This window comes from Mauremys reevesii, linkage group 19 (genome assembly GCF_016161935.1).
Source record: "Mauremys reevesii isolate NIE-2019 linkage group 19, ASM1616193v1, whole genome shotgun sequence".
Lineage (NCBI taxonomy): Eukaryota > Metazoa > Chordata > Testudines > Geoemydidae > Mauremys > Mauremys reevesii.
In genome coordinates this window covers 22,853,411-22,877,287 of record NC_052641.1, presented here as the reverse complement: position 1 = coordinate 22,877,287, position 23,877 = coordinate 22,853,411, and the positions used below count along the sequence as shown (strand labels likewise).

General features: G+C 41.3%; 1 protein-coding gene across 8 annotated transcripts in view; it reads left to right on the top strand.

Moving 5' to 3' along the window:
* The window catches only part of DENND1A (DENN domain containing 1A), a 367,825-nt gene that overhangs the window by 294,951 nt on the left and 48,997 nt on the right, over positions 1 to 23,877 (top strand). For all 8 annotated transcript variants that reach the window (XR_005589908.1, XM_039506504.1, XM_039506501.1 and 5 more), the window contains one exon: positions 4,864 to 4,995. Coding sequence is in view for 7 of the 8 variants with exons in the window: in XM_039506504.1 (XP_039362438.1) it covers positions 4,864 to 4,995 (132 nt within the window). In the remaining variant the exon portion in view is untranslated. The remainder of the gene's footprint in view (positions 1 to 4,863; positions 4,996 to 23,877) is intronic.

Here is a 23,877-nt window from a genome sequence, read left to right as displayed (position 1 = left end):
ATTTAAAATAACCTAATATTTACTTGTTACCTCATTTCAGGGAACTGATAGTATAATTTGATCACAGATAGAAAACAGGAGGCAATTTTTCTGCATGCAGCATTTTCCTATGCAGTAGTTAACTCCATGTATTTTAATTTGTTTCCTGTCTCCAACACATGCATCTGTACAGCAAACAGCACTAAGTACAATCACTGAATTTTACTGTACCCTTTTTTATTGCTAGTATTATATTGTGCTCTGTGACATTTATATACAAAAGGGTCAGACACTTTCCAATTGATGAGATATCTGTTATTCATTCGTTTATTTAGCTTTATTTTTGCTCCCTCCCTAGAACCCAGATACCTTTGTTCATTTTTAAAAACACAAACAACATTTAAAATTGAGGGGATCAAAATCTTCCCCAAAACACTCATACTCAACCCTCCTCCATTCAACCTGTTAGATCCCGTTTGGACTAAAAATGCATTTCTCTTACTATTTATCATTTCTGCAAATAAGATTGCATTGTTCATCTTGTACTTTAAAAGAATAATTATAAAATATTTATGTAAATACTCAAGACAGAATTTCTACCTCTCTCCCTTTCAAATCACTCTGATCTTTTTCGCTTTTACCCACCCCTTCTTCTTTTCAAGCACATCATCAGGAGATAATGTTAGAATGAGGTGTTAGTGTGTTTTAGGTTTCACCATTTGTGTCACCTATTTCACTAACCATCATACTTTTTTTAATGGAAATATGTCTGCACCGCTCAACTGTTGACAGATCCATTAGTGCATCCTTATCAATTTTCACTTGCTTTTACCAATTTCTGGAGAGTTTCATCTTTTTCATGTGCTTGCTAATGACAGAGTTATTTTGTAACTGAAATTTTGGCTTCATTAATACATATGTAATTGTGCTGATCTTGGGTGTTATTCTACCATTTTCTGGAGTAATTTAAAACTATTCTTAATCTGACCTCACTGCCTACTGCAACTTAAAATATTATTTTCCAGTATTAGTGTGAAAAGCGTGCAGGCTACTGGTAAGGAAAAGTCAAATCTAAACATCCCTTTTTCAGTTTCACTGCCAAATAGGAGCGGTTTCTATACAATGATAGAATTTAAAAATGCAGTAGAGCTGGAGGTCTGCTTCCTACAACTCTGCATAGCAATGATGACCTCTTAAATATAATCAAGAGCCCATTTTGCCCTTGGTCTCCTCCAGCTTTGGGTTTGAATTGCAAATGGGAAATGTGGGATTGACCTATTGAGAGGTCATTGTGGTGTGTGTAAGGTCCTTCTTTAATATGATCGTGGAGATTGAATGGGGCTCTATTCCCATCCCTTGTTCATTTGTGGTACAGTATTTCAAAGCAACAGAAATAGTTTTCAGAGGATCCTTATGACTGATAGCAAATAATTGTTAACAGATACAGGATGGTAGCTTTATTTTATACCTGCTACACATTTTTTTTTAAAGTAAAGGCAAATTTTTTCATTTCCCAAATGGAGCAAGGTGGTCAAGTCACTCCGTTACTTGTCCTCCTTTGAAGCCTAACTGTATAGCATTAGGAAGAGGGAGGAATGTGAATGGTACCATCCTCAACTTTCAGTAAGAAGAATGTAACTTACTTAAAGCATCTCACCTTAGGTAAGACTAGACAATCTATAGCTTTAAATAAATGATCAGGCATTTCGCAATAATAATTTATTCAACGTTATTGTATTTACTAGATCTGCATGTGCCCTCTAGTCAAAGGTCTGTTATCCAGGCTATTGCAAATGCCACTTTTAGGGTTATATAAAATAACTTGAAGAATCCCTCTGGATTATGCTTTTACTGTTTGCTGTATGATTTATAATACAGAGATGTTCTAGTCTATTAAATAAATAAGTAGTTAGAAAAATATGAAGGCATTCTGCTGATTAAATACCAATTATTCAATAGAGTTGCTACATTTTACACATCTGTAAATGTTCCATAGCCTGACATATAATCTTAAAAGAGTGTTATGTATCGATCTACACTCTGTCACTTGGCAATGGAGTAACAAATTCATACCTTAGTTTAGCAAAGGCTTTTCCTCCAGGCACAGGTGTTAGGGTGTATCCGTATACGAAACATTATATACAGATATATAGGGAATGAATGGCGTCAGTCTTGTCTGCAGAAATCAATAGAATATTTTTTCTCAGTCAGTGTTTTATTTTGTGTGGCATTTTAATATTTTATTAAATTACCTTTCCTTTCCAATATCTGCAACATCATGTGGTAATTTCTTTCTGATAGGGTGTGGGTGTGTTGTTTCAATATTTTTACATTGGATGGTTTCTTGTTTTAAATACTGTACGTAGTGTAAGTTTAAGTTGTTGCAGAAGTGTCTTGCTGATTTCGGGAAATGTCGTGCCTGGACTTCTGGCATGTTTCATGGACAGCAATAGGATTGCAAAGTGAAGCATGGGAATAAGAGGCTGAGGAGGTTTTAACTTTCCTTAAGAAACTTGTTTGTTAGCAATTAGCTCCTTTGACATTGTTCCAGATTTTGAAGTCTTACATTGTTTGAAAATTCTTGTATCAATGCTGGTACTGAAGACAAGAGATTGCTTTAAAAGCAGCTCAGCTTGCCCTGGGTACCATATCTGAGAGTGATTTGGTTGCTTCAGACTTGTGAGAAGGTTCAACGTCCCAACTTGTAGTATTCCTTTCTATGCTTCCTCTTCGTCTAAGGGAGGGTTGTATCTCGTACTACCTATCAGTTGCACCCATGTTTAAAGGCTGTTTGTGAATTGAGGCTGCTGCACACAGACTGACATGACAGGAGTTCATTGAACCTAGTTCATTGGATGGTTTCTGAGTACACTAATGCCAGAGACCTTAATATTCAATCATTTGTACCGTGAGCTCAGCGTCTAGTTCCGTTCATGAAGAATCCGATTTCTGTGACTGTTTGGCACAGATGTGCTTTCCGTCATGAAGGCAGAAACATTTTTCAGCCAAGTACGTTCTATTCCCGATGACTGAGACAGTGTTGTTGACTTGTCTGCATCTTTGGGCACCTTTACAGATACTGAGGACTTAAGTCACTTGTTCACTGATAATTGGTCTATGAATCAAAACATGATGAATTCCTCTTTAATGAAATCTGTAACAGATCCCTTGGCCATTTCCTCAAACAGAAATATGTTAAAATTAGAGGCAAAATGGTGGCTAGTGTATTCTCTAGCACTGGAGAGAATGCTTAATGAACACTTGCTTCTCTCCTATATGCAGTGCCATCAGCTGAGAAGTGTAGCAGACCCATAAGGGGGAAAAAGCTTCAGGGATTTGCAATAGTCTCACAGCTTTTATTATGATTCACTCATCAGTTCTTTGAAGCTGCTTTTCCTTTACTTTGTTTTCAGTTTGCATTTTGCTTTCATGTGCATCTTATGTTTCAAAATAATATATACTATCATTGTGTTATGGGACTCCAAAACTGGCAAGGGCCCCTCTTGCTGGCTCCTGTGAGCTGAAGTTCTGTATCTTTTGCAGAACACGATTTTTCTCATAATAGTGTTCGTTGCAGGCCCTTTTTACTAATATACTGGACTTTGTTACATTTGACCCAGAGAAGGTGGAATTGTACAGTCATAAAAAGTTTCCTTCTATGGTTTCACTTTAACAAATTATTAATTTCCCCACCACCCTTATGCCCATCTTGGTGAACCATTGCTCCACCAGCTGGATCTAAAAAGGTCTCTCAGTTTCTGTGTGGAGCAGACAAAGCCCCTTAGAAAGTCCATCCATTTTTTTGTTTCACTTGACCTAAACACATTAGGTCAGTCTGTGTCCAAAAGCACTATTTCTAATTGGCTATCAGCTTACATGTCTCATTATTGTACTTTAGCAATAGTGAAACTTGAGGGGGCATGTCAAAGGTGACTCCTTCAAAGCAATGCCTGTGTCAGCAGCCAATCTCAGGTCCGTCTTGCAAAACTTCAGTGTGTGCAGTTTCCCTCTATATTTACCAAGCTTTATTTCCTTGAGATTGTTGCAAAGAGATTTAAGGTTTGGGCTCACTATGTTGCAGACTTTATTTCCCAACTGATTGTACCAACTCTGTCCCTCTTCTCTGATTCTCTATAACATGTCTGCATGCCTTTGTCTTTTCCAAGTGCATTCTTTATGTTTTATATTCCTATGTTATATACACCACACACACACACCCCAAACCTTGTAACCTAGGTTGCTTGTTCACTTTACTTAAGATCAGAACTTAGGTCAAAAAGAAACTGATGTTAGGCAGCAAGTTGTGACATGTATACTCTTCAAGGCATCATCAACATTGGCCACACATGGGCCAACTTAACTAACTAAGCTGTGAATTTGCTCCCTTAATACCACTACCCCTGAGTTTGTATTTCCATAGATAAATGTTCTGTTATACAGAATTCTATGTAGATACATAAAATTATATTAAAGATACAACTTAAATGTACAAAATGCAAGGAAGCTCCGTTTATAAGGTTGCATTCAGACCTTTCCTCATAGGGTTGTCTTTATTCTCACAATGCTAGAGTTAGAGCTGTGTTAGCCCTACCTTTCAAATTTCTGGCTTTTGTCTGTACAAGTCAGACACATTTTATTTAATATAGTTGGAATTTAATGTTTGTGTTTGCAGCATTAGTATTTTATGGGATTTCTGCACGTAGACTGTGATTAACAAAATACAATGAAATGTTTTATGCTAATTGTTTTATTTTCTGTGCTTTTGTTTTTTGTTCCTAACATCAAAATGCTTAGTCAGCTTTATCCTCTAGTGCCTCCTTTCTGCCCCTTATCCTTAATCAGAAATGTTCCTGGCCATGCAATTCACCTTTTCCTACCATACAGGACATTGCTGAGAATGGATGCTCTGCAACACCAGAAGAGTCCCTGCCAAGGACATCTCCTTCTCCGTTGGGCGAAAAGAAGGACCCTAAACTCAGAGAAGATAGAAGACCAATCACAGTACACTTTGGGCAGGTAGGTGATGTTAGATTTGTTTAAATTGTATTTGTTATAGATAGGCAAAAATATTTAATTGAAAGATTGTTCATTTAAAGATCTCTTTAGCCTTTTCATTAATTTTTACAGCTCAGTTACATCATTCTGGGTTTCTTTTCCATTTCACCTCCACATTTGGGAGGCTCTTATCATGTTCGGTGGTTTCAATGGTTTCTTTCATGTATAAGGTATTTTTCTGAGGCAAATTATATTTTAGATGAATTTGCAAGAGTATGTAGCATTTATTTACAGCAATGTAATAATAAACGATTCTGTTCCATTAGTGTGCATCGTGCAACATTCCTTTAGTACAACAGGGTACATTATTTAAGGTGTCTTCATTTAGCTAAGCAGATCACTAGTGTTGGCACAGAACATCTAATTATTATTATCACTTCAGCAGACTTCAAAATTTAAAAGCAATGAACTCCAGTGGAAAAAATCAATTAATAATTCTTTAATAGTGTTCTGTATTTCAATATCGACAGTTGAGCTCCAAATACGAGCTATCCTCATTATGTTTCTGACAATGTTTCTACAAAAATAGCTGGTTTTATACTAGCTAATAATGTAGAAAATGTTATATCAAGTCATTAAAATTGGAATGGAAAAACACATAATATTCACAATCAGCTTTCCAGCATAGCTTACATTAACAGTTTTTATTTGTGAAAGATATTTTTGTCACTGTATTCAATGTCCTCTGTTATTCCTGATCTTTTTACCTTTTTTATCTATGAGGCTCATTAGAGCACAGAAATGACTATCTGGTTTCTTAAAGGACAAATTTGGAATTAATATGGTTAAAAAACAGTGCATTATCAGAAAATGGAAGCTCTAAAATGACAGGCAAGCCATATTTTAGGTAAACGATAGTAATAGTAGTAAAGCATATGCCTAGCAAGTTAATATATCTAGATTTCTTACTATTTAGATATTAAATCATGTCTACATATGCATAAGAAGCAATAATTTATCATTTTAGAATTGGGTTGCATGCTTTTAGAACTTTGCTGCTGTGCTAAATGCAGGTTGTTGGAGATTATCTCAAACAGATTGAGCCTCAATTAAATTTTTGAAGTGGTGGTTTATTTTTCATTTATTTTCTGCTCTAGTACAGTTGAGGGGGTTTGGGGCTACTGAAGAAATGCAGCCACCTTGATCCACCAGGAAGACATTAGAAACATTCTGAAATCCAGGCAAACCCTACATTTTTGTTTTTTGTGGGGAATCCTTCCCCCACCCCACCCCCAAACTTTTTACATTTGCGTTAACAGTCGATCATCACAACACTTTGCTGGATTACTAAAGTAGATAATCAAGTGGACAGTGCTTACCCAAAGTCATGTTGGGGGAGGGATATGATCACTTTCTCTCTGTCAAAAGAAACATGCATCAGCTTTAGTGAACCACTGGCAGAGGTGAAAGGCTCATTTGCTAAATGCTTATTACTGTCATTACATTACAAATGTCAGTTTCCAAAAAATTGTGTAACTTGGTAGTTGTAGGGCTATCTTGTTTACGGTCTTTGTCCTTCCACAAATCCTCCTGATCATAGCACCACACAATATAGACAATTAAACAATACTTCCATGCAAGTGGGTGAAAGGTGTTCAGTTGTAGGAAATATAAATTGAGGCTTTGAAAAAAATCAACTTTTACTATTTCAGTGGTACATGAGCTCTAACTAGTGATTAAAGGGGGAGATTTTAGTGTCACTTTTAACTCCTTGTAAAATAAGTGGGGGGGGGAATCAATTAAAAAGGCATAAAAACTGCTGAAATAAGAGCTGTTTGTGCATTCGCAGGCCTTATACAGTGGGGAGGATGAAAGAGGCTTTTTTTCTTATTGTCACTTGCTTTCCATGTCTGCTAGTATTATGCTAGTGTGTGTGGTGAAGGCAGAATTTTTTAAAATGCGTGCATGCGGATTAGGGTCAAGCCCTGTGTATCAGTAATGCAGTTGGCTCACCCATACCACTGCAGCGCCAGAGCCTACCAACAGCAGCGATATTCCTTAATTGAGACATGCTGTCAAAGTGACAAACACATTTGCATACAGTCTATTTATTTTCGTTGGAAAGGTCTGCAGTCTGCTGTTGGTTGAACATTCTTAATCAGCTTGCTGTAAGTGAGCCGGCAGCTAGCTGTCCTATGTTGGGTGCTTCTCTTCATTACATGACAGATTAGCTAAAGGGGGATGGGCTAGGAAGCCAGCAGCAACCTTTAATTTTAACTCATTATATCTCATCCTATTTTAAATTAGTTTCTAGCATTTCTCGTATAGTTTTGTGTCCACACTAGCAGTTATCAAATTGCAAAAATTGTAAGTAAAACATCTTAAGGAGGCTAAATATTAAGTGCTGAACTGTTCAGTACTATTAAGATGCTAGGTAATAATACTGGATACATTCTCAACTGTTAGATTTTGCAGCATAGAGATTTTTAAGCTGTCTCATCTTGCTTTGCAATTACTTATCAGGCATCCCCTTAAGGAGGTGTTTAATTTGGGCAGATAATTAGGTTAAATTGTTGACTTCTGTTCCTATAACTGCCCAGAGATTGAGAGAAGCTCTCCTTGGTGCCCATATGAATGACAAAATTATGTAATGAGTCATTACAAGATGGGACAGTCGCAGCCCCTTTCCTCTCCTTTTATCTTTCATGGCTTTTCTGTTCTGCTTAGGACTGTGGCTGTGATCCTAGCCCTAGGGTGACTCAGGTAGAAGACACTACCATCATGCACTAAGAACCTAGACAGCTATCCAACAAATAGTAGGGGCAATGGTTGCAAAATCACTGAGTGTTTAGCCAGTGGAGAGAAGGGGGAGTAATTTTAAAAAACCATTTGAGGGATCCAGGAGGCTGGATCTTCACCTCATTTCTTTAGGGTAACTAAGGCTGTCTGTCTGATGCACCACTGCAGAATACTTCCTCTACCAATGGCTTGCTGGCCTTAATGTTGACAGGGATCATTTTCTTTTCCTTGGTTTAAAGCTTTAGACCAGACTGCATCACACATTCAAATGTTGGTGTCCACCATTGCCACCCTGCCACGTTGCTCACCATGGCTCTAAATAGAATCATCCGTGAAATGGATGTGGGCCTCAAAATGCCTGTCCTGCACCTAAGGGCTTGGCTACACTTACAAATTTGGAGCGCTGCAGCAGGGTGTGAAAACACACCCTCTGCAGCGCTGCAAATTGCGGCACTACAAAGCGCCAGTGTAGTCAAAGCCCCAGCGCTGGGAGCCGCGCTCCCAGCGCTGTCCGTTATTCCCCACAGGGAGGTGGAGTATGGACAGCGCTGGGAGAGTTTTCTCCCAGCGCTGGCGCTTTGACTACACTTAGCGCTTCAAAGCGCTGCCGCGGCAGCGCTTTGAAGTTTAAGTGTAGCCATAGCCTCACATAGACATTGGAACAGGGCGGATGAGAGCAGCTGTAGCAAATGGCATACAGGGCAGGATTGCTGACCTAGAAGTTGTAGTTTTTCTTTCCATTCTCTCTCCAAGTAGATACTCCTGGTTTATCCTTTGCCCATATGGTAAATAAACACAATACTACATGGCAAATAGTCATATAAAAGCTTGGATTGTTCCTTGTGACTTCCATTGTCAGTTCAAATTTGGAGTCTGTAATAGGTATTGTTCCAGCCTGTTCTCCACATGTCTCTTCTATACACACAGCTGTATTGGATGTTTGGCAAGACACAGAACTGGAAGCAGTTGGACCCACTATAATATGGGACATGATTATTGGTTAGAATGTCTGGGAAGAATTTTAACAAAATCTCAGTTTTCTTCTCCCACATTTGAAGCACTCATGCCTGCGAAAATACTGTTTCTCTCTGGGTAGGTCATAGATCTAATCTTTTTATGTTCAAAGTAGGGAAGAAGGGTGAGTGTCTGACTCTGAACATTCCTGTAGCATTTTTCAGATTCTGAATGTGTGTTAGTGATGCTTGAGTTGTGAGCTTTGGCTGGAAGTTTCAGCTTCCATCACTGGTCTGTTATTGATGGGGGAGCTGTGGTGATGAGAGCACCATATAAAGCCTAATGTTAAACAGCCCCAGGGCTCTGCCACTTCACAATTTTCATAATTGATTGATCAGCAGATAAATTAAAGTCTGGGTTTCAATTCTGATAGATTTCAGAAGTGATGTTATGTGAGGAGCTTTTAATTCCTCCCCACCCTACACACACACACCAATTTATAACATGTTATGCTACCGGGGAAAATTGAGTCACAGCAATAACGCCAGTCACGTTAGGAAAAGAGTGCTGCTCTTATTCTCGGTACAGGACTGAACTTGGGGAGGGGGGAGATCTGCTAGGCAAAAATCTTGAACTTTATTCTTTTTCTATTTGCACAGAAGTAGACATTTCTACATCCCATGCAAATATTTGGATAGGTGCCATATTTACAAATCAGTATTACTGCCAAAAGACTGGGGGGAGGGAATTATCTTTTCATGTTGTGGTTGAAGAAGCAGAAAACCTGGTAAATGCAGTCTGACTTCCATGATCTTACATGTGTGTGGATCATGATATGAACTAAGGAATAGATTTCATTCACATTCGATGGCTCCTATATTCAGACTTTGCTTTTCTTTCATTTATGCAATAGGAACATAAGTGCAAGAAAAACAAAATTTGACTATATAGGAACCAGTTTGTAGCATGCTGTGAAAGGAAAATCAGTCCTCCCGCTTTACAAACTAACTTTATAGAACAAGCTGATCCAATGGCAACCCTCCTTCAAAATGTGGATTGGGAAAGTGAGCCCCAGAATTATAGGGACAGCTGCTCCCTCATCCTCTCCAACCACCTCTCCTCAAGTTCCTGAAATGAGATCCATGAGTAGTGTTAATTCTCCTTCTTTAAACCATATCCATGATGCAGTTATGAGCCACTTGGCCTCAGGAGTGGAGCCTGGGGAAGAGATTAGATCAAAGAACTTATGTGGGTTACTGTGTTGCTCTCATAACAAAGTTGTTCAAATAGTTCATCTTCCTCTTTCCTTCTCAGTTTGTTTTAAGTTTGTCTGTTGATGGGACATTGATTTGCAAGGGTAACATGATAGTATCAATCTTCCTGTTTTTGCACATACATCATCCCCAGCACATAGTTACCTGAGTGCTTCCTGAGTTCCTCACAATACCGCTGTGGGAGGTTAAAAAATTATCTTCATTTTATAAGTGGTTAACAGTGGCAGAGAAGGGTGAAGTGACTTGCTGCAAGGCCACATGGAAATCAGTGGCCATGCTGGGAACTGAACAAACATCTTCTGAGACCCACAGTGGTGCCTTCACCTCAAGACCATCCTCCTTCCTGGTATGTCATGTGGATTCTTAGAACACGTTAACTTTTAATAGCCCAATCTCAAAAGTTGAGTTTCACATCATGGCCACAAGACATTTAGAAAAACAAACCTAAGTCCACTAAGTGACACAGATGCCACAGCATGAGATCAAGTAAATTTAAAAATGGGAGGAAAACTGACAGCTGAGAGAGAAGTGAGATTCAGGACACACTCGCAAGCATTGAGATAAAAAAATCAGGTGATTCTGATTATGGATTCAGTGTTTCCTGAATGTGTTCGGCTGTTATCTATTTAGTGACTATTAGTCTATTTTCAGAGAAAAAGGAACAAAGAAAAATATCACAGCCAATGACCAAGGAACACAACGTATATCCGGCATCATAAATTATTCTCTCCTACTTATTCAGTCAACACTGGATTTGTTTTTATTCAATCCGCTTATTGGAAGAGAGGGCTGGAATGGTCATGCCCTGGGTCACCCACAAAACTTTCTTAGCCTCCCAAAGCCCCCCTCTGCCACTCCTCTTCCTACCCCTGCAGGCCCTGGGCAGCTTAGTACACGCTGCTGTCATCACCAAGAGGTGGCTGCTCCTTTGATGAGTGCAGCTTCTTCAAACCCTGTTTGTTACATGCACGTCTAATAGGTACCTCACCATAGTATTTAGATGCCATTCATGTAATTAAGAAATGTGCCATAACATCCAATGGGGATGATGTTTTCCATCCTCCTCCTGCCAAGTGGATTGATGTCCCTTGTTTGTTTCCTAGCCATGCTGTAGTTGTTTGTGGGAAGCTTCCACAACAGTTGAGTCTTGCCTTGCGCCCTGAAGGTTTCTAATCTGTCCAGTGGTAGTTCACTCTGCTGTCTAGCTCCTTACACTGAAATCCTTCAGATCCTATCTTCTGCAGATTTCACCCAAACAGTCACAATGCCCCTGCTCAATGTGAAAGTTTGGGTAGGACACCCACACCCCATCTGAAGTAACTAAGGCTTTGAGCACATCAAAGATTAGAACTAGGACCTTGCAGCATCTCAGGAAATCTCAAGCCAGTGCAGAGTAGCAGTGCAATGTGCTCTCACTGAACTGTTATCGCCTAATAGAAGGACCGCTACGTACTTGACCAGCTGAAAATCTCTATGTGACCTTCACGATCAGTCTCAGGTAGATGTGAATCTCATGCATGGATGGGTTATTCCAATTTAAAAAGATTCATTTCAAATAGGTGTTTCTTCCAAACCAACATCTCTCCGAATTATGATGCGCTTTTAGTGAGCAACAAACTTTCATAATTATTTCAAGTGTATTTAACTTTGCACTATGTAGAGGCTTTTATCACCAAGGCAGAGGTGGCTATGGGGCCATCTTAGAGGTACTTTTCTCTGCGGCTAAGTACTGCTGAACCACCATACTATGGGTGTGCCTGCTATTGCTGTGATAGATGCTCTGAGGGATAATCCCTTCTGGTGTCTCCAGCAGCACAGCCAGGAAGATGGATGCTGTATGCTTTAAATATTTTTAATTTGTTCTGAATACTTAGAAGGCATTGATTGCTTAATGAGTGTGTATATAAATTGCAATCCTGGATGTGTGATCAGGGCAGGAGGTTGTTAGGTAACTCTTACTGGGTGGGCCTGAAACTATTGCAACATGAAGTTGAGCACATGCCTCCTTCACTCTCGTCAGGCTAAGTCAAGGTATGCAGATCCATTACTTTAATTGGTAATTGTCATGATTCAGTATCTCCTCTCTGCAATTGTGCTGGTTTATATAGAACCATCAAGTGCATGGCACTGTACAGTAGGTGGTGTGCCAAATCTGATAGCCCAAGTTGATGGGCCAACACAGTCAAAAAAAAAAAAAAAACCCACCAGCAGCAGATTTTAGTCCCTTTCCTGAAGGATGGAGTTATTGTCCAAAACCTCTCACACTCAAAACTGATAAACCAGGCTTCTTCTTGATAATGCTTCTGCCCCTGCCCACACAGCACATGTGTCTCCAGCCAGATCATCCACCTAGCTGCTTTGGAGTATCCCCAGGTCCTTTCCCAAGGCCCAGGGTCTTCTGCAGGAGTCTCCCTGCCGTTCCACCTGTGACTGAGCTGATTGCCTGCTTCTTATATGAGGACCAGCTGACCTGCGGGGCTAGCACTTGACTCCTGGTTTCAAATACAGCATCTGGGAGGTAGTTTAACTAGGCACAAGCGGGACTGATTCCAGCTCCTTTAAAGGGCCAGCCCACCCTGTGACAAAATTCCTACCCTGCAGAGCTTACACCGTTAACAGCACCGCAGGGTACAGTACACTGCAAAACAAACCCAGGCTGACGTGGTTGATCAGACTAAACCATTGGCTGTTAGGGAAATGTTCAGCCCCCTCTCCCTTCGTGCATCATTCCACAAGAAGTGAATTATACAGTTCTAATCACTTCTCTGATTGTTTGTAGTCAGTATGAATGTGTTCAAGGTTGTATGGAATATTGTTGTTATCTGGGAATAGAATTATTCTTATTTCATTTATGTTTTCAAAAGGTGGAATTCAAAAAAATGCAAAGGGAGAAAAAATGCAAAGGACTTTTGTCAAGTGGCCATTTATTTAAAAGATTCGATTATATTCCACTTCTGATGCACATTAGGAAGAATTAACATTCTGGGGAACCAATTTTAACTGAATTTCAGGAATAGTGGATTAAATTGAAAGGGTATTCACATTACTTAAAGCAATCTATCTGTGAATCTAAATGGGCTTCCCAGTTATCCAGAATGCTCTTCCGAGTTGGATTCTTATTGGCAATTAAACTTTTGCGGGGTGCAGCCTGTTCTGATCATTTGGTGCCAAGGAGCTATGCAGGCATGTTCATTCCTCCTTTATGGCCTGCCTCTAGAGGTGCAGAATGAGCGATGTACTGTGGCAGGGCGGCAGGTTTCTTCTTTGAGAAGATTAAACAGCATAAGGAGGTCAGGGAGGAAAAAAAAGAACAAGCCAGCTACATTCCAGAAATGCAAAACTGGATCAGGCAGGCCAGGGGCAAGCAGAAGGAGGGATTATCTCCAATATAAAGGAGATCAAGTGAGGAGGGGATGAAGGCTGCTTTGCCGGACCATGTAATTCCCTTCACACCCAGGTGCATTGGAACAATAGCAGATTTCCCCTTCGTCTCAGCAGGAATTATATTGCAGTGAGGTAGAAATCAAAGGGGGAAACAAGTTCACTTTCTAATATTCATGCAATTGTATGCTGTGGTTTCAGAGCCAGGCTCCTCCTCTCCCCCCCACACCACTCCCAACCCTCTAATGGAATAGGCATCTTCATTAAGGAAACAAGCCTCAATCCCTCTCCTCCCCACTAATGGACAAGGTGGCCTCCCTCTTCCTTTACATGAGCAGAGGTTGGGTCCTCTCCTCCCTCTGCGTAGTGCTTATGGGTTTAATACAAATATAGTCCTGGCCCTTTAAAATTCTTCCTATTCTGTAGGAAAGGACAATCTCCCTCTCTCCCCCATCCTTTTCAACAGGAATTCAGTGTTCTTCAGTGGAAGTCCCCCTGCAGGAGAGGAGAATTTTAAAGGGGACAGGACTGTACTTGGCCCAGAAACAGTTGTTCATCTGTTGTGTGTTGCAGAATAACTGTCCTTTGCTGTTTTACAGTGACACTATTCTTAGGCAGAGACTGAAAATCATGTCAATGCACCAGGGAAATAACGCACTTGGGTGAAACCCAGCTTTACGGCGTGAGAGATTTGCAGGAGTGACAATCCATAGGATAGGAATTATCTAACTAAAAGGCTCGTGCTCTTCTCATGCGTATAAATATTTGACAAGTGAGACCTGGCTCTCTGTTTAGGAAGATGTACACCTACACCAGCTGCAGTGCATACCTCAGTTGCCAGTGTTTTCTAATGAGTCCAAGACAGCTATGGTCTTGGCTACTAGAACAGTTCCGTGTGTGTAGCTCACATTACATAGAAGCTCAGGCTTAGACTATTGTGACACAGACAGTAGGACCCCAATACTGCATTCAGATCAGCAGAGGCAAAGGTGTCTGTTCACACAGATGCATATTCTGGATCAGGTCCTATATGTTTTGCCAGCTTTGGCATTCCAAATGCTTTAAACAAGGCTGGTCTACAGTGCTGTGCAGAATAAAAGTTCTTCCCTGGGTACATGTAAGTCAAATATGATCACCCTTGGATCGGGTTGTATTGAGGAAACACTGTAGTTTAGCAGCCCTCCTAGGGTTTTGTGACAAGCCATAGCAACTGTAACATTTTTGTACAGTCTCCTTGTTAGACCTGTTACTCTGAGGGACCCATAAATGACTTGCAAAGAGTAGCTTGGTACCTCAGTGCTGGCATATGGAAACATAACTGTGCTTTATAAATAATACATACATATATAAAATAAATACATCAGTGCATGCAAGGCTAACCAAATCACCTAGACTGACAACCTGAGAAAAGCTCAGAGGGTTTTATGGATGACTCGCTTAGGCTGTCAATGGACGTCAACATCCAGAAGTTTCTTATATATAACTGATCAAGTGGATATGTGCAGTTAGGCCAGAACTGTCTAAATTGACCTCTGGGCCCCTGGATTGAACGGAAAGATTAGAAGGGGAGTACGTGGAATATAACATGCAGTTCTTCTAACTGTGAAGCTCACTGTGATTGCTTGTGTGGCCAGCTGTATTTGGATTGCCTTTCAGAGCCAGGGCTGGTTAGTACAGAGCAGAACAGTTACAAAGTGCCATGCTGTACATTTAGAAGCAATGTAATTTTTTTTGTGGTGGTGGAGGAGATATTGCCCTAATAATACAGACTTCCTCAGCAAATGCTGGAGCCAAACTGGCAGATAGGCAGTGCTGTTTTTAGAATTCCTTAAATGAGAGGCCTGCTTATTTCAAGCATCCCGCCTGCTAGAGAGAAACAGCTTTTAAAAAAATAATGAAGTATGTATCCATCTACTGACATTCATTTAAAATCAGCTGGGCAGCATGGATTTCCTAGATTTGAATTCTGATATTAGGTCCAGTGATAGCCCTGTGAGAAGCTGACAAAGTGACCAACTTAAAAAAAACACACCCACAAAAAACAGTGTGTTTTTTTCTTTATTTTTAATACCACATAGCTGGATTTTCCAGTATTTTAAATGAAAAATATATGCAGTTAGCTCTGCGTTGACAATGTCCTTGAGGATTTGACAGTGAGATTTTCCAGCAGTTGCTCTTCGTTAGAATCCTGGTGGTGTTTAATAAGGCAGTCGAACTGCTGGCACCTTCGGTTCCTGTTTGTTCTCGGAGGGCTCAGGGGCTGCTGCAGTAAGCACATCGACCAGGGCTGATCATTACAAGGGCGTACGCCACCATGAATAAAAATGTCACACGTTTTCCCATCTCACAGCGGTACAAAATGTCAGTCCTGTCAAACAGACATTGCAGGTAGCTGTGAGCAGTCAGTACAAATTGGGAAGCCGAACATTCCCCCAGCTTTCTGATATTCTTCATTTGAAGCAGAAGAAAAACAGTTGTTAACCTATTAGCTGTGATTTTAAACTCTGCTGAGACAGTGGATGGATAGACTTTCACACATGGGAATAAATATATTCCAGGGTCCAGGAATTTTTAAAACATTCTCTCTATCCATTTGCATTGGAGAGCAGAAAGAAAGAGGAAAAACACTCTCAATAGAAACTTGGCTTATTTGGGAAGAGGCGCATTGGAAATTATGAAAAATTATCATTATTTTCATACTTCAAACACCCTCCCCTCTTGTTTTACCTGTGCATATGACTTTAAAAAGCTCCTTGTTGTTTTAGCTAGTGACCCAGAATAGGAGCAGTTTGGTAAATGAAGACTGTTCTCTCTCCCAGCCCATCTTCTCCTGTTACTTGGTCCTGTATTGACTTTATAATGTGTTCCCTGCCTGTTAATACAAGTGAAAGTTATGTTAGGTTTGAAGATAGAAGGATGTTGAGTTTGTGACCGATCAGGCATTCTCTTGGCAATAGACTTGCCCTGATTCTAGGGATATTCCCTTGTGCCCACACAGTTATCAGTGCAGGGCTGGAACCTGTGATCACCGTAAGCGTAGGATTCAGTTTTCACTGTGGGATCCAGAAGAAGCTGGACTGGGTATGAGTGCCGTGGGGCACAGAGCCCTTATTAAAACACCGACAATTGCAGTAGTAATAGAGGGGATACAGCAAACTGCTGTCAAAATAGATTTCTTTGAGTGAAGTGTTTGCTTTGTGAGAAAGTCCCTCTGTAAGTGGTGGATTCTCCTTTGTTTTGCTGATCTATTTCTCCATGACTGATGCACACATATAAGCTAGTGCATTGTTGCAAACATAATATCTGAAAGGTATTAATGGCTAAAGCATGTTGCATAAGGACCTCTGCTGAAGCTCTTAAGAAACAAAACAGCCAGAAACTGGATGGAAATATCAAGGATGAACTTTCTGGCTTGAAGGTTTAGCTGCCTGGAGTGTGATGCTTTTAGCCTTTGTGTGTGAACAAAAATAAAATTGATTGGGGGTATAATCTGAGAATGTTGTAGGGCGTTCTGGAGTAACGAAGGCCCTAGGTTCTCAGTATCTTTATGTTCTATAGGTGCCTGTCACCCAGGAACTACATATAACGGACAGAACTGCATTCTCCTGCAGTGTCTTAGAATATCTTGTCATTTGACTATGGAATCTGAAGAGGAGTTTAATTTTTATTTTTTTTTTCGACTGCAGCTGGCCACACTACATTAAAAAAAATGAAACCAAGTGGCCAGAGTCCCAGTTCACTTTTGCATCCTCTTCTGTCATTTCTTTTGCTGCCTTTTTTTTACACAGCACGTGAACTTTCCCATCACTGGAGCTAGTTGCATGGAAAGTAATCAGACATCTTGACAAGCCTTCAAACCACAAATGCCACTACAAATTAACCACTACCACTACAAAATACTCCTCCTGTCAACATTGTATACGAATACGTGCTACTTTGGGAGCATGCACTGAAAATGTCTGCTCAACACAGCTCACACATGAAAAAAAATGCATGTGTAATTCTGTGAAACATAACAAAATGCTCTCTTCTCTAGATCATTAAAACAGTATTTCATACATTTCCTGTTGAACTCTGTAATGAAAGTGGTTTGTCTACTATTTAAAATAGAATTGCACTTTTAAACACAGAATTGGTTTTAAATTATAATGCTCCATAGAAACAGTCTAAGCCAGCAGTTCTCAACTGGGGGTCTGAAGATACCCCCCACTTTGGTCCATGGGGCCCCATGGCTGAAGCCCCGATCCCCGGCTCCCCCTGTGGGCCTGAATTCAGGAGCCCCAAGCACTGGTACTCCCTGTGGGGCAGAAGCCCTGAGCCCATGGGCAGAGCTGGAGACATGGAGGGCACTGCTCAAACTGCAGAGCAAGAGCATGGCAGTCCTGGGGGCAGCTCTACACCTCTCCCCACCCTCATCTCCTCTCCCCGCCCCCTGGCCAGGTCGAAGGTGGGAAGCCGGAGCCAGGCAGTGCGGGGCAGCTGCTGCTCTGGCTGGTGCCAGGGAGCAGGCAGCAGCAGCGTTCCCTCCTCTCCTGCCGGTGCCCCAAGTTGAAGTGCTCCTCAGCTCCCAGCCCCCTTTGCTCTTCCAGAGGCAGTCGGTAAGAGCCCCCCAGGTGGGGAGACCTGGCTCCATGGCTGGCAGACCCCTCTGGGAACAGGGACTGCAGGGGAGTCCTCCTAGCACACAGCCCTTAGTACCGCTCTCCCTACATCCTGAGCTATTCCCTCTCTGTACCCTGATCAACCCCCATACCTGCACACAGCCCCAGCTACTCCCCTCCCTGATCAACCCCCCTGCCTGCCCACAGCCCCAGCTACCCCCCTCCCTGCACCCTGAGCTACCTCCCCTGCCTGCACACAGCCCCAGCTACTCCCCTCCCTGCACCCTGAGCTTCCTCCCCGGCCTGAAGACAGCCCCAGCTATTCCCCTCCCTGATCAACCCCCCGGCCTGCCCACAGCCCCAGCTACCCCCCTCCCTGCACCCTGAGCTACCTCCCCTGCCTGCAGACAGCCCCAGCTATTCCCCTCCCTGCACCCTAAGCTGTTTCCAAACTTTTTGAGCTAAGCCCCCCACCTTTAAATTATAGTTTTTGGTTGTGTGCCTCTACCCCCCCCCAACCCAGACAGGCTGGGGTGAGTCAGGAGGTGGCACTTCCTTCCTGGCCCCCGCCATGCAGAGGTGGCTCTAGCTCCACTGGCCCCTGCCCACCCCCCCAATAGAAGTCAAACTACACCTATGCCCAAGGTCCCTGCCCCAAGGCCTCTCCACCCCTGCTGGGCCCTGGAGTTTTTACAACATGTCAAGGGGGGCCACAGAGAAAAAGGTTGAGAATCCCTGATCTAAGCAATGCTCTCTGGATTTTCTATCCTCAGATTCAGACTTCATCTCTCAGTCTAAAAGGTGGCATGTTTAATACTAAAACATGTAAATGTACTGTAAAAGAAACATCCAGCTATTCTGGGATGATTAGCAGAGCATGGGATTTATGGATGTAGCTTGTGTGCTTTGCCACTGATTCCCCTGGGAAAAGGCTTGTGGCCCTCTCATCCTAGAGAAGCCACAAAGAAAGGATCCTTTGGCTTCCACTGTGGTGGATCGTACTGGTCTGAGTTGAGGGAAGACCGATGATAAAAACAAAGCTTCAAAAACCCAGTTCTGTTGAGGAGAAAAAAAAAATCCCTCCTACGTATCTCAGTGAGTGGGATCCCAACTGTCTCGTGGCAGCGGAGGCCGTTCTGGACATTGATTGGGGTCCTTGGTTTGATAATGTGGAATGTTCCAAAGAGCTTTATTGATCACTGTCACTTTGGAGGTACATCAGGAGGTACCTATGTTGGTGTCATGCCAAGCACACTTACGGGCCCACAGAGGGGTGATCTTTTCTTTGTATTGCCAAAGGAGTGAGAGGGTTGTATAAATCGTTCACTTCCTCTCCAGTTGTTATAGTGGGAGCTGCCTGGCTAGAAACATTAACCAAGGGAATTTTCTCATTCCCTCTCATTAAGCTAATGAGAGAGTTTAATTGCAACTCTTTCTCTCCCTCATCATAGGTCCATGGCACATCTTTAGGAAAAGCTGGGTGGAGAGGGAGGTGCCACCTCTTTCTGTATCTCTTTACTTTCTTGTGCTACCCTTCCAATTCTCTAACGTGACTGAAGGAAGGAGACCTCTGTTTAAAGCACAGAGATTTCTGTTCCTGACTTATGAATTAAAAATATATGTAGTCCTGTCATCCCAATTTGAGCTCTGCATACGAAAGTATATATAAAATAGTGTATGTGCTACTGATAATAAAGCAGTTGCCTCATAGATTCCACCTACTTTCCTTACTGAATCTTTTTTGGTTCAGTACATTTTTCAGTGTGGTTATTGTCTCCATTTTTATTGAGTGTCCAGTTCAGGTTCCAAAATCACCATATTAGAACCCTTCTAAAGAGAGTAAGTGTTCATACATTCAGAACAGTCCATCTCTTGCCCCAGTGGCTGTCTTTAAAACACAGTAACATTTTCCAAAACCATCCTACGTGTTTGAGACAGCCATGATTTTCATGTATAAGAAACTCTGCTGTGGAATCCATTAAACATACCTCCTCCCCTTTCCTCTAGAATTAGAACTTCTGTGACTGTGAGCAAACACTTCTTACTGCATGTGCCAATGAGCAGAATTTTTTTTGTTTACAGTTACACCCTGCCTTTGTCCATAGCTTTTTCTGGCTGCACTTGTTGCTGCAAATGAAATAACACCTCTAATCTACTGATAAAGGCTCTGTTTTCAATACCATTTTTGAAGTATAACTGCTTTATTGTAACAAATATTCCCAGTTATAGTTTGAGATAATATTCTGCTCACTAGCTGTTAATTCACACATTGAAAAGTATTTTTTTGTTTAAAAAGTTTTCCCTGGTGTGAAAAAAAAAAAAGTTATACTGTGAAAATTCCATGGATGTAGTATAAGTTATTTTATAATCTATTTGGCTATATCATTTTTAAATATGTGCCCTTTGCACTGTAAATATTTCTAAGAATTATTCCCAGGCAGTTTATGGTTTTAAATGACTTGTCTAATAATTAGTAAATCAACGCCCACTAAGCATCTTAGAATTAGTTTTCTGTAAAGTAGCTTAGTGTCTTGTCACTTCAGAAATGTTTGGAACAACACAATTAAGAAAATATTCAGAATAAGAAAGTATGTTGGTAAATAGAAATGAGTAAGAATGTCCTAATTTAGACTTTTTTCCCTTCTTCGGTACATGCATTCAAGAACATGCCTACTACGGTAATTTAGCTGCTTTTAGCAATGCAGCCATGCGCTGTGTTGTACCCATTCATCCATGCAGCACAGGTAATTAAGTTGATATTCCAACACCGGTTCCCCTACTGACCTTTGAAACAATGTGTTTTGCTGCATCAACAAATTAACTTCAATCAGGGGCTATTCTAGTAAATATGATCTTCATATACTATGAATATACTTACTTATCCCATCCTGGTGACAGATATTAACATCAACATTAAAAATGAAGCTCTGGCAAAGGGCAAATAACTGTTATCTTCTGGTAGACCTGTATGTCAATTACTTTCTATTGCCCTTACTCTGTTCTTTTTGTGTTGTGCTTTACAATATTGATTTAGCAATAGTAGTTACTCGTTGGTGTGAAAGTCTCGGAAACCATGCTGCCATAGATCTGTGGTCTTGCTTTTTCATCTCAACAATGACCAGAGGAAAGGTTCAGAGATTAAAAGCTTTCTTACACAAAGCTTATTTAGGATCAGATGTGTGTCTGTCCTAGCATTCCACAGTGATCTGGTTTTCCAGCAGCATTTAAGTGAAGGAGATGAATTCTGGATCAGGCTGTTGGGGCAAGGCTTTGAATTGCCATTGCTTGGGTTACAGTTCTGTAAGTTATGACATATTGTTATAAACTGATTACTCCTGAGGAACCTCAAGGAAACCAAAAGCTCCTAAAGCTGAAGTGACGTTTTCTTAAAGTGTCTTAACTTTTTAATTGTAAGAACTATTAGGTGTGTAGAATAGGCTGCCATGGGAAGTGGTGAAAGCCTCACCACTGGAGCCATTTTAAACTAGACTGGAGAAATCACTAGAAGTAGTATTGTAAGGAGCAGTTCTTCACTTGCAAAAGTATGGACTGTTGATGATGATTTAATGGGCCTGTCTGTCTCTAATAAATAAATGTACAAAGAAGTAAGCTTCATCAGTAAGCTCTGGAAAAGCACTCACCATAAGAGCTGAATGGTTATGATTTAAGCCTATATTTAAAATTAAACTTCATAAATAAGCCCTGTTTCGTAAACAAATAGGGACTTTCCAACATGGGACTTTGAGTGGAACAATCATTCATTGGTGGATCAAAAGTAAATGGTGCCAGAATTCAATCCAGTCAAAGTGCCCCCTTCTCCTACAAAAGTGCTCACAGAACTCCCGGCCCTCTGCTACCATCTCCACCCCAGTTCTTGTGGTACGCTCCACCACTGCTTGTGGGTGTCTCTCAATTGTTAGAGCCAGACTTTGGAGTTCAGAGACCCCCTCCCCAGCGCAAGGTATGGCTTCCCATATCCTGCCTTAATCCATTCTTGCAGGTATTGTGGGAACTTTGTCCCTACCTACACTGCAGTGGGTGCTGACCTGCTTTGTGGCTTCATTATTCCTGGAATAACTGCCCCTGGAAATAGAGCTTCCACATCTGTGTTGTTTTGCCTGTTCAGGAAACTATATTTAGGGGTATTTGGGTCCCACCTTCTTTAGAAGGGTACTTTACTGTTCTGTGTTCCCTTCCTTCCCCTCTTCGCCCCCCCAACCCCCCACCCCCGACTTGTTCCAGCATAATATGTACTTTGTATACTGACTTGCATATAAGCAGGCCTCTAATTTCAATAATAAGTCAGTGCCAAATGTGTGCTTTGCATCTTAAACGTCATGCATGCTTGTGAAGCTACTTTTCTCATTTGGTGTAGGCTTGGTGCTTTGCTCTTTCCCTTCCTCTGCCACACCTCTCTTCTTCCCCCTGTGGCCTTTGAATTTTGCCCTGAATCTCTTGGCTTATACAGCAATATATATGGTAATTTTCATGTTCACTTGCATGGATTTTGTGCTTATCTCATGGAACAAAAATGATACTTGCACACAATGTGCATTGGCTTGTCTCAAATCAACCCTTGTTCTAGCCTTAGGCAATTTGGAGCATTCTAATGGAATACTTTCTGTAGTCTAGGGAAAGAACAAAGCTTCCTCCCCTCCCCCAAGGACCTGCATCACAGCACCCATCCTTGACCAAACAGTAGTTGGTTGAGATTTCCTCTGGAGTCCGTCCGTGCTGCTGCTCATAGGAACATAAGAATTATCATACTGCATCAAACCAGGGGTCCATCTCGGTCAGTATCCTGCCATCAATACAGGGCAGTACTGGCTGCTTCAGGCAAAGTGCAAGAAAGCTTGCAGTAGGCAGAGAGGAATAACCTGCCCCCAGGGAAAGTTTCCTCCTAAGCCCCAATAGTTAGAAGCTGGCTCATCTGCAAGCAACTGTACATCTAAGCAGGCCAGACACTCCCTGCCCTGTTAGTACTACTAAGTGCTGTGCTGTTTGTAGTCAAACTTCATTCTACCTGCCAATGAGCCTCAACCCTGATAGGAGGTACCAGCTCCAGAGGTGGGGGAGAGAGTAAAATCCTTGTAATCTATTCAGGGTTTTCTTTCACTGGTGAAACTGGTGTCACCTGGAATGAGGATGATGGGTGTCCACTGGGGAACTGGGCTGTGGCCACCAAATGCAAATGAACAGCCATCTAATGGCAACACAGTGATGAATCCATCCTGGGTTGGCTTCCAGCAGTGACTTAAGGTCCTGATCTAGCAAAACTTTTGCACATGTGCATAATGTTAATAGGAAAAGGGAAAAGGAACTAAAGAATGTAATGAGTAAAACAAAAAGGTGCAGAAAAGCAGAAGGATGAATGAATGCTGGTGCTGAGGGGAAAGTATATTAAAGGAGGAAAGAAATGCTGGAAAGAGAGTGCAGGCAACAGTGGACATAACATTAGATTTGAGCTTCCAGCATAATATGGTATTAAAAAAGCCGATGTAAATTGCCCAAACAGAGAGCAAGGGCCAGAAAGAGGCAGACAGTGGGGAACCTCTGTAAATAAGCGTTGCAGCTCTTGTGATTTTATCATGAATCTTGCAATATTCGTGTTTTTCTTAAGACCCCAGATCCTGTAGTCAAATGATTTAGGTCAGAATCTCTTTTTTATTTTTTAAAAAGTAAGAGTCTAGCCCTCAGAGACTCTGAGAAGAGCTCGAAAACATTACCCAAGTTCACCCTAATGACTCAGAGGCTGGATGACAAATAAAGAACCCCCAACATTTCCTTTTTTTTTTTAAATGTCGTAATTTTTAAGCTATTTGCATGATTTTTTGAGATCTAACTAGTGACTGTTGAACAGAGTTGGCAATGCTGAAATAATACTAGTGATGTAT